Source organism: Egretta garzetta, unplaced genomic scaffold, assembly GCF_000687185.1.
Source record: "Egretta garzetta isolate BGI_Z169 unplaced genomic scaffold, ASM68718v1 scaffold323, whole genome shotgun sequence".
Taxonomy (NCBI): Eukaryota; Metazoa; Chordata; class Aves; order Pelecaniformes; family Ardeidae; genus Egretta; species Egretta garzetta.
In genome coordinates, this window is record NW_009259435.1 from 2,544,006 (window position 1) to 2,555,155 (window position 11,150).

At 48.0% G+C, this 11,150-nt stretch overlaps 1 protein-coding gene across 1 annotated transcript in view; it reads left to right on the forward strand.

Moving 5' to 3' along the window:
- GAB2 (GRB2 associated binding protein 2) overlaps window positions 1-7,410 on the forward strand; it is a 44,351-nt gene extending 36,941 nt beyond the window's left edge. Inside the window, exon 9 of the mRNA XM_009637127.2 lies at window positions 1,405-7,410. Within this exon, the coding sequence (XP_009635422.1) occupies window positions 1,405-1,548 (144 nt within the window). The 3' untranslated portion in view covers window positions 1,549-7,410. The remainder of the gene's footprint in view (window positions 1-1,404) is intronic.
- The last annotated feature ends 3,740 nt before the right edge of the window (window positions 7,411-11,150 follow it).

An 11,150-nucleotide genomic window follows, 5' to 3' on the forward strand; every position in this document is an offset into this window, starting at 1 on the left:
GAAAAATTTCTTCACAGAAAGGGTTGGCGAACACTGGAAGGGGCTGCCCAGGGAAGGGGTCGCGTCCCCATCCCTGGGGGAATTTAAAAGCCGGGCAGACAAGGGTGCATAGACTGCATTGAGCTGATCAAGCCATTGCCTGGTGAGAAAGAGCGCTGGGGAGAAGGTGGTTTGGGAATGGGATGCTTCTGCCAACTGTCATGTGGAAATGTGGAGAGGGAATCTCCTAAAGACCCAGATGTTGGTGATTTTTCTGCAGGTTTATATACAGAGAAAAAAACCACCATCTTAAAGAGAATCATAGGAAAATAGGGAAAGGGAGGACCTCAGGGCATCCCCATATCTGAAGGAAACCGTCTGTCCTGAGGTGATAGCAGAGCCTTAAAAGTCTCAAATGATAGAGATTCCACAACCTCCCCAGCAAGGCCACACACGAAGATGAAGAGAACACCCAGGGGTGACAGAGTGGGCTGGGGAGGGACCAAAGGCAGGTCCCACTGGGTGCCACCCTGAGCAAACTGGAAGGGGGAAGGAGGAACTGACTCAAGCAAAGCAGCACCTGAGTGAGGGGATGGTGAAGGGCAAGGCTTTGTATAAACCTTTGTGGGAGCCACCTGTGAGTTGGCCTTGACTTTCTCAAACACCGCGTTCCTTCCTAGGCAAAGCATCCCACTGGTTAGGTCTTTTTATTATTTGACAGTTGTCCCTGGATTGTTTCTTTCTGCCCAGCAATATTTCTGCGGGTGTTACCAATTTAAATTATATCCCAACCTGGAAAGGTGATTTTTAGACCATTAAAAAACATCACCTGGCTCCAGTTGCAAGCAGCTGGGGGGGTCCTCTGAAATGCTTGTAGAGGCAGACAAAGTTCCAGGACTCAAGAAACTGTGGAAACAAGTATCTCCTCCTTCCTGAACAGGTCTCCTGGGTGAAATAATCTGGTTTTTTGGGGATGAAAATAAGCTAGTGCCATAGGTGTGTAGAGTCAGTACAGCTAAGATGAATGGAGCTGGGATTTTTATGTGTATCTATAAGAGTTCTTGAGATCTTTATAAGACAATGAGCAAGATGCAATGCTGAATTTGCAATATCAGCAGTTAGGCACCACAGATGCAACCAAACATTCATGTCCCAGAGTTGGTTGGAAGGTAGAGACCCAGGTGCTGTTCCTACCCTCCCATTGCACTGCAATCTCATGCAAGCAAGATGTAGAGCAGACTGAACTCTTTCATCCAAGACCCTTTGGGATGTTAGAGGGAGGTGATGAGCTATGGAGTCTGCAAGAAAGCGGGGGAGGTACCGGTGGACTTGCAGCACCCACGGTGCTGCTGAGGGAAGGAATGAGAGGGAAGAGGAGGGAGCTGATGAGTGACCAGGCGGTGGCCATGTTTCTCCTCCCCGCAGCCCTCCACCTCATCGGTCGCCTCGGACGAGAAGGTTGATTACGTGCAAGTGGACAAGGAGAAGACACAAGCACTGCAGAGCACCATGCAGGAGTGGACTGATGTGCGGCAGTCCTCGGAGCCCGCCAAGAGCACGAAGCAGTAACGCCCGTGGCCAGCAGCAAAACAGGCAAATGTCCCAGCGGTTTTCCCCAGCTGGGGCCCCACCGGGCTGCCAGCTCCACTTGGGCTGGATTTCTAAGACTTGTCTATGGAGGGGGTCTTCATTATTTTTTTTTCTTTTAAGATAAAAGGAAACTGAATTTCAGGGGAAGACTTGGCGGATACTGTTTGCCAGTGACAAAGACCAACTATGTTCGGTGGCTAGGTTTGTGCTTTAGCTGCTGGATGCGCTATCCAGGAACTTCAACTTAGCAATACCAGGTTTCATCCTACACATCTTTTGCTTACAGCTATTAAAGCCACCTTGTATGTACTAACACCGTATCATCCCTCCCTGTCTTCTTCCATACCATACCTCCAAACTGTGCCATGCAGGTTTGCAGCATCTCTCATAGAACATCATTCCCCAGCTCCAATTCCCCATTCCTTATGGTTCCCCTCTTCTCTGCCTCCTCCTGATCCCAAAACTGAGCAAGGACCATTCCTTTTGAAATCACTTCCATTGTCCCATCTCTTGTAAATAATGCGTTCAAAACCTCTGAGGGCTATTCTCCTCCTATCGGGACAGCCTTCATGGTTTTGGTTGTGGTTATTAACCTTCAGGAGCTTGAAGAGCATCCAGACTGTCCCATTGAGCTGACTTAGAAGCCCAGGACTTGCCCCACCATACACACACGTATATGCCAGCACAGGCTTGCACACATGCATGCATGCATGAAACAGTCAAGTTTGTTGGGGTGTCTTCTGCTTCTGATGCTTTCCAGCATCTCTCAAAGTCAATGGGCTGGAGAGTTTAGCTTTGGATGGCAGAATTTAAGCCCTGACCCACTGCCTATCTGAAAGCAATTGCCTGTGAATCTGGCCCTAAGAACCAAAATCTGTCCTTTGTGGCACCAAAAGAAGCCCATAGAGTCCTAGATCCGTGGCCGTCATGAGAAGCTCTGTGGTTGAGTATGAGGAGTGCAGGGAGGGTCTGGAGACCCTGTGTATCTCGACTGGCTTGAGGATGAGTGACAAGGAGGGAGTGTGAGGCTGTTGTGAGGACCAGGAGAAGGCAGATGCTGTACTGCAGAGGTTGGTCTTGGGTGAGGAAGTCTGGTAGGGTGTATCTTGGAGGAAAGGAGTAGAGCAATTGAAATGTTAGTTGATGGTGAGGCCTTAGGCTTGGGAAGAAGCTGGTCAGGAGAGTCAGGGCAAAGTGTTTCAATACAAGTTTTAATGTAGCGTTACGGTTGGTCTGTGGTGGGTGCAAAGGGCTGGAGTAGATATTTTCTCCCCATCTTCAGCAATGTTTCTTCAACAGAGAAATGAGGCTTGTTGATGTTAACAACCCTAGGTTCTAATTATGGATGGGAATCTGCTGTTGCCCCTTGCCAGCATCCTGACTTTCAGGCTTTGGGATTGCTCCCCAGGCAGCTGCCAGGCGCAGAGAGCCGAGAAGGAAGAGGAGGTTTATTGCAGAGATAATAATTCATGATCTCATGAAAACAGGAAGGACTAATGATTGCCATGGAGCAGCCTGACTGCCAGACAGCGAGCGCTGACACGGGTAAACAGGCCGACCGCAAACCAAGAGCCAAACGAAGGAGATGTTAGAAAGATTAGGTAATAATATTTATTAAATAGTTGCAAGCTGAACCCCTCCCAACGCCACAGGCTCTATATTCCACCAACACCACCAAGTTGTATTGTTTATTGATGCTTAAATATTAACACATTTGTTTAAGCTTGGCCTGAGTTTGGAAGGGGCCAGACGTCACCCACATGGGGATAGGATACCAGTCCCTTAAGGGCTGCATGCTGGTAAAATAAGTCTTGAAATTCCAACACCAGTTTATATTTTCTTCTCATGTGCCATGAAAGGGAAGGATATTAATGGAAAAGCTCCGATGAACCTTTTAAGACATTGGAGTGTTGGCCTTTCACAGGAATAGTGAAGCAAATATCCTAATGCTCATGGTAAAAATAATAATCATCTAGAAGAAAAAAAAAAAAAAAAGACCCAAAGGGAAAGATTTAGCACAGCCAGATGCTTTCTGAAGGTCAGGGAGTGTGTTACAGCCTGCAAGGGCCTTTGCCTCTTGTTGGGGGTTTGCACGCTTGCATGGTGAGATAATGAAATGAAGACCAGAGTACAGTGCTTCGTATTTCTATAGCCCCTTTCATCACGGCATCTCAGGGGAGACTAAACATTGGACCTGATCCAGAGCCCACTGAAGCGTGCGTTCACCCAGCTGGGAGCGAGCTCCCCATCCCCACCAAAAAGCAAATGTGACTCAATCTGATTTTTTCCTATTTCATCCTCTAAACTGCTAGGCGGACACAAAGGAAGATGAGGTTGGGGGAGAAGGGTTATGGTGCACGCTGGATACGTTTCCTTGCCAAAATTGTGCTGTTCTCCTCCTATCACACTAAAACGCAGCCACCTCTGGGGTGGATTGCAGCAGCAATTTGGGGAATAGCCCTTTATGCTGCTTTGGGTCTGTCTCAGTAAAACAGTGCAACTGTTCTTGAGATGAAACTGAGCCCAGCTCCAGGCCAAAAAAATCTTGAACCAGATGAAAAGCCTGGAGAAATCAAGTGACAAACCATGCTCGGATTGAGTCTTTTTCTCCACCTGCGTGATGGGGAGCTCAGCAAGTCCCAAAAGTACCCTGAAAGTGGACAGGTGAGGGGCAGGCAGCAGAAGTAGTCATTTCTGGTGGTGCAGTGGCTTGAGGGACAACACAATGGGTTGGGATGCGTTTTGCTGAGTCGGTGCCCTGTGCTTCTGCACTGGGACTAGGTGCATCCAGTGCCCACTCCCGCCTTTAATCCAAAGCGTTAATTAAGATTGGAAAAGTCCTTCATGATGCTGGAGAAGCTAGTCCTTTTACTCCACCTCCCACAAAGGTCTGTATTTATTCATGGGGCAGGCACTGGCTTAGGATAGCTCTTTTCCCAGGCTCAGCCCTCCTGTTTTGATGATTTGCTTTCACAAGCATCCCCAGTAACTGGCCCTTTGCATTTGGCAGACCAAAGACCAAATCAGCCCAAAAGTGGCTACTTTGCAACTGCTGATTGCTGGTTCCTCCCTGCTTTGCAGTGAGATCTATGTTTTCCCAGAAACAGATATATTCCTCCATATTTTTCTTCTGCTGAGCACCAAGCAAATGGCCCCTCCAAACTAAATAGCAGCCCATAGACTCCATGCATTGCCATATAGACATGACTACACCAACCCCTCCTGAAAGCCATGAAGTAATCAATGGCTGCAGTGGAAATAGTCATTCCTGACAGTTGCTGAGCTCATTACAGCAGTCCCTGATGATTAATGTTTGTGCAGTATTTAGTCTTAAACCATATTGAAAAGCAGCTGGTTTAATTACATGGACTGCCAAGAACTTTGTCCTGAAGGCATTGAGTTTATCACATCCACTCTATACTTGGATGCTCAAGTATGACTGACTCTTTTGTTAGAAATAGGTATTTTAGGAAGCTGAGAGCATTGCAAGTGATTCATTTTAATTGCAATTAAAATGGCTTGAGCCTTCACGTCAGAGCCTGCTCTTCAGCTCCCATTTAAGAAAAAGGATGTGCTTGCATGTGTGTGTGTGTGTGCTCATGGCGAAGGGTTGTCTGTGGGATGAGCATCATGACTTCAATGTGTAGTTTCATGAAGTACCAAGGCCATGGCTCAAAGCTCTCCCCAAGCTTTAAAATGACTAAGCTTGGTGGTTTTAAAGGCAGGAGTCTCCAAAAGCGTGCATCCCTTGCTGTGAGTGTGCAACCACTGCTCATGGTTCCTCTGTTTGCTGAGATGTTTGAGCTGCCTTGGAGCTGATTTGCTTTGAACTGACATTTGTGTGGTTGGTGGGAAATACATTTCCAGTTTTAAATGGATGCCAGGCTTAGGCTTAGTCTCAAGTCAGAGAAAGAAACTAGGTGTGAGTGCAGATTGTGCTAGGGCTAAGCTGAGTGTCTGGCGGATGGGGCCAAATCCAGAGCCAGAACCAAAGGGTATCTAAGGCTTGGGTTGACTGGGGGCTAACTGGGATGGATTTGGACCCAGGGCCACCAGCCACTGACAAGGGTTATATATGGGGGAACAGGAGGTTGGGAGGAGTGAAGACAGGAGTGTTTGCCAGCAAGATTTGTGTCTTGGTCCTCACCATGTCCTCCTTTGGCATGAGTCTGGAGTGAGGACTACAGAGAAGATTTGTGGATTGTGGAGGGGGGGTTTGCTTGGTAAAGGCCATGCACTGCTGGGAGAGGAGCTCCCACCACTCTTGGGACTTACCCAGGATGCTTCACCCTCGAGGGGGTCATCCTGCCTGACAACATGATGCCTCAGTGCTCTGGCTTTCAAAGAGCCCCAGGCCATGTGCCCAGTACTGAGCTGGGCAGGAGAAGCCCTACCAGAAAGTTGGTGAGAATCTGGCTGTGCTGGGGGAAATCTTGCTCTGGGGCTTCCTTGGGCTGATCATGGGGAAGCAGTGCTATGGCTTCACAGGGCATTTCAAGAGGTTGTGCCATCTCCATCCTTGGAGCTTTTCAACACCACTCTAGATGAAGACCTGAGCGAGAGGGTCAGACCCCATGGCTGATGCTGCTTGGAGGAGGGGGTGGGACTAGAGACATCTCCCCCCTCTGATTTACCCTGAGAGCCCGTGCTGCCAGGGCTGAGCAGAGACTCCTCCATGTGATGGAAGAGGCCAAAGGCAGTTCCTAGAGTCCTATAGCATCCTAAACAGGGACAGGGCCTCTTCTCCAGCCATGAAGCCAAGTGGCAAGGCACATCTCAACCCCTAAGGCCATACCATTGAGCAAGGTGGCCTAATCCATGCTGGGGCCATCCCTTGCACCTTGGAGAGGGCTTGCTGGCCCAGGCCAAGTCATTCAGGACACAGACACACAGTCCAAGCAACTGGGAGCCAGCTTGAACCTCTAAATTTGTTAGGATAGGCGTTGACCCAGGGCTCTCTGGAGCCCCACACAAGTCCCTGCACTCCAGGGTCCCAGTCCCTTAAGCATACCAGGAAGAGTTGGCTCCTTTCGGCCACCCATTGAGCATGGCTTCTTGGGAGGGGTAGAGCCATGCCCAGGTCTTATGTGGTGATGGGCTTCAGTAGAAAGTTTAAATAAATAAATAAATAAATGTTTAAATAGCTCCCAGGTCCTGTCTGATCTTGCTGGCCTGTGAGAGGAATAAGAAGATGGTTTCCTCAAGTCACACTTGCATTGTATGGGTGTTTTCCCACCTGGCAATGTTGCTATTCCATGTGAAAGTTGACAGCTGCAGTGTGTGTCCCATTGGAAAGGTGGTGCGTGGATGAGACGGGTGCAGTAGGGGTGTGCCTATAGAGAAGCCCCGCTTGTAATGAGAAGGGTGAAGAGCAGAGCCCAGCCCCAACCCCAGCCAGGGATTGAGCCAGAGGACATGCACGGCCATCAAAAAGCCATCAGGAAAATCAGAGAGACCAGTCCCGCATCAAATCACAAGAGCCAATAAACCAGTTTAGGCCCTTGGTGAGCCTATGTGCCTCTCTTCTCTGCCCAGAAAGCACCAACCTGCCCACGTGTACACAGTGATCTCACAACTGTTAATGAAGCTCTTGCAGGTAGAGATAGGCACCTTTTGTTCATGATTTCTCTTTGGCCTGGAGCAGTTCATCCCTTCATCAGCTTGTTCTTGGAGTCTCATCCTTGTAGTCGCAATTTTATCTGCTTGTTCACAACTCCTGGAGTTGTATGGTTAATCAGGTTGCTACTTCAGTGCCTGCTTTTGAGAAAAGTTGATATGTAACAAGGTATCACAAAACAGCTCTGCCCCTTCTAACCCATGGCCAACTGGTCCTGGCACATGGTGTCCAAATTTCAACACTGGCCAGCAACATCTGGAGCAGGAGCTGGGCCACATGGCTCCATCTCTTCAGCTAAAAGAGCTTCTCAACGGACTTGCTTCCAGTCAGCAGGCTCTTAATTTTCAGTGCAGCCCATTGCTGACATATAATGGGTGTGTTTGTAGGCCAGTGGGTTGACTGTATGTGAGGGGTTTGCCCCAAGACCAGGAGATAAGAAGCCATCATTTTTATTGTCGTTCTTTGGGTGAGACCACACTGTATCTTCTGGTGGGACGAGGACGTTCATTTGAACTCTCTATATCCCACTTTCTCTCCGGCTTGTGAAATGAAGATTTTTAGTACTTATTTCCTCACCTCACAGATGTGTCATGAGGTGTAATGAATTGACTTCTAATAATGCAAAGAGCTGTTTTGAGTCTGCATGCAATGGCCAAGCAGCATGTGGTGCTACCCAGTTATCTTGCCGAGCATCACACATGACACTGCACATCCCGCTCTGCAAAACTCATTAAAAACCCCTCATCCTTAATTACCAAGGTGGAAAAACCTTGGTGGGATTTTCTCCTGAGCAGGGTGGGTAGGGCGGGGGGGAAGCCATTTGCACAGTTTCAGCGTTCTGCTGCCACGTTGACCCTGAAATACCACATTTTATTTGAGAACCCTTTTGGACGTGGTGGCTGAAGCACGTTGTGGAGAGGGGAAGGGAGCAGGACCCTGGGCTCCATGGGGAGCCCACTGATGAATCCCATAGGGTTAGGACCAAACCTTTAGAATAGATATGTCCCACTCAACTCAGCCCTTGGCGAAGTCAACAGGTCCCCATTGACTTTGGGCATCGTTGCGTGGGAAGGGACCCAGCCAAATTAGGGTAGTTTTCTCCATTTGTTTCTTAACCTGCTGTGAGGGGGGGTCAGAGCCCTGGCTTTGAAGCCGTCGCGTCGGCAGCTGATTCGCAGGGATGTTCTGTGTGTTTCAAAGCCTATGACTGTTCTTAAAGAGGAGTATTTTTAATTTTTTTTTTTCCATTTGTAGAAGGAAGGACAAGAGTAATCTGTGGCAAACTGTACAGTATGTGTCTTCTTGTGGTGTCACTGTTTGAATGGTTATTAAGTTTTCAAATCACTGTGGACAGCTAATCACTTAAGTTATTAATTTATTCTTCGGGGTTTTGTTGTTTGTTTTTTTTAAGTAATTTGAAACAATTATTTATCCTGTAAATTGGTCTTGAGTGAAGCCTAGATAATACTTTTTTTGCTGTTAATAAACATGGTACATGCCTGACGTGAGGTGATCTCATTTTTAAGTACTGTATATGCAGCGGGAAAGCAACGGGAAAATAAAAGAATGATAATAAAAAGACATCTCTTCCTGGTGACTCCCAGCATGATTTGGAGTGGGGAGAGAAAGGGGGAGTTATTGACTGGATCAAGTTGAATTATGCAGCACCTTTGAAGCTTTCAGAGCATCTTCCCAGCATGTCGCCGAGTTACCTCCTACAGCTGTGCAATGAGGTTCTTTAGGATGTAGTTAAGGTTTTTCCTGATACCAGAGTCCAAACCATGTGTTTTTCAGCTGCTAAAGTGAATTTCATACTATATATGTGCGCCAGGGATATGCTTTGGCGCGTGCAGGGTGAGGACAAAAGCTGCCTTCTTCACCCATCAGCAGCTCAGCACCTGTGAGCCCCAGCTCAGGGCACCAGATCACCCATAAAACCTAAGCTCAGGAACAAATCTTTTTCCCCAGAGTTAAAAGTTCAACCCCACCCTTCAAGACACTTATATCTACTTCAAAAAAAACCCAAACCCACACCTGGGGAAAGACACCTCCCTGCGGCACAGCTCCTGTAACCCCCTTTTTTAGGCAAGAGTAACATCACCTCACATCTGCAGCACATCTGGGATCCCAGACCTGGAGCTGAGGACTCCACTGTGGGCTCTCCTCGGCCAGAGGCACATGTGACACTGCGGACCATACTATCGTATATACTATAGTATATACTCTACCAATATACCGTACACAAATATTGCTGTTATTGCTAACAACCAATAGTAATGCAGCATATAGTATAATTGGCATAGCATAGATAGTAACATACTATACTAACGCTATGCTAGACTTCTGTAAGGCCTTTGATGCGGTCCCCATAACATTCTTACCTCTAAACTGGAGAGATATGGGTTTGCTGGATGGACTGTTCAATGGATAAGGAATTGGCTCTGTGGCCTCGTCAGAGTTACAGTCAATGGCTCAGTGTCTAAGTGGGAACCAGTAGCAAGGGGTGTCCCTCAAGGGTCCATACTGGGACCAATACTGCTTAATATCTTCGTCAATGAGATGGACAGTGGGATTGAGTGCACCTTCAGCAAATTTGTGGATGACACCAAGTTGTGTGGTGCAGTCAATATGCTGGAGGAGGGGATGCCATCTAGAGGGACCTGGACAGGCTGGAGGAGTGGACCCATGCAAACCTCATGAAGTTCAACAAGGCCAACTGCAAGGTCTTGCACTTGGGACTGGGGCAATCCTCAGTATCAGTACAGGCTGGGGGATGAAGGGATTGAGAGCAGCCCTGAGAAGAAGGACTTGGGGGTACCGGTAGATGAAGAGCTGGACATGAGCCGGCCATGTGTACTGGCAGCGCAGAAAGCCAATTGTGCCCTGGGCTGCATCCCCAGCAGCATGGCCAGCAGGGCAAGGAAGGGGATTCTGCCCCTCTGCTCCACTCTGGTGAGACCCCCCTGAAGCCCTGCGTCCAGCTCTGGGGTCACCAGTGCAGGACAGACATGGATCTGTTGGAGTGAGGCCAGAGGAGGCCATGGAAATGGTCCAAGGGCTGGAACACCGCTGCGATGGGGAATGGCTGGGAGAGTTGGGGTTATTCAGCCTGGAGAAGAGAAGGCTGTGGGCAGACCTGATTGCAGCCTTTCAATACTTAAAAGGAGGCACAGGTTGCCCAGAGAAATTGTGGATGCCCCATCCCTGGAAGTGTTCAAGGTCAGGTTGGACGGGGCTGTGAGCAACCTGGTCTATTGGAAGGTCACCCTGCCCATGGCAGTGGGGCTGGGCTAGATGATCTTTAAAGGTCCCTTCCAGTCCAAACCATCCCATGGCTCTATGATTCTACAATATTAACAGTGCATTACTAATACTCATCATACATTATAGTATTCTACTAATAGTACAGTATAGTTACAATATTATAAAATATGGTATATTAATAGTATTCATAGCAATAATAATAGTATTAATAAAGTATATTAATGCAAACTTTAGTGTATGTTAAATATTTAGTGTATTACTCATATCTTACACATATTTATCTGATAATAGTATATCTGTGTGTATATATGAGAGAGTCCGTTGGGAGACAGTCATGAAGGGCAAAGGGGTCCAGGAAGGCTGGGCATTCTTCAAGAAGGAGGCTGTCCCCATGTGCCGTAAGACGAAATGGTGGGGAAGATGACCGGCCTGGCTGAACAGGGAGTTTTGCTGGGACTCCGGAAAAAAAGAAGAGATTGCCACTTTTGGAAGAAGGGGCAGGCAACTCAAGAAGAGTACAGGGATCTCTTCAGGTGAAGTCCCTGGTGACTGGAAAAAGGGAAACATCATGCCCATTTTCAAAAAGGGTAGAAAGGAAGACCCTGGGAACTACTGACCTGTCAGCCTCACCTCTGTGCCTGGGAAGATCATGGAACAGATCCTCCTAGAAGCTATGCTAAGGTACATGGAGGCCAGGGAG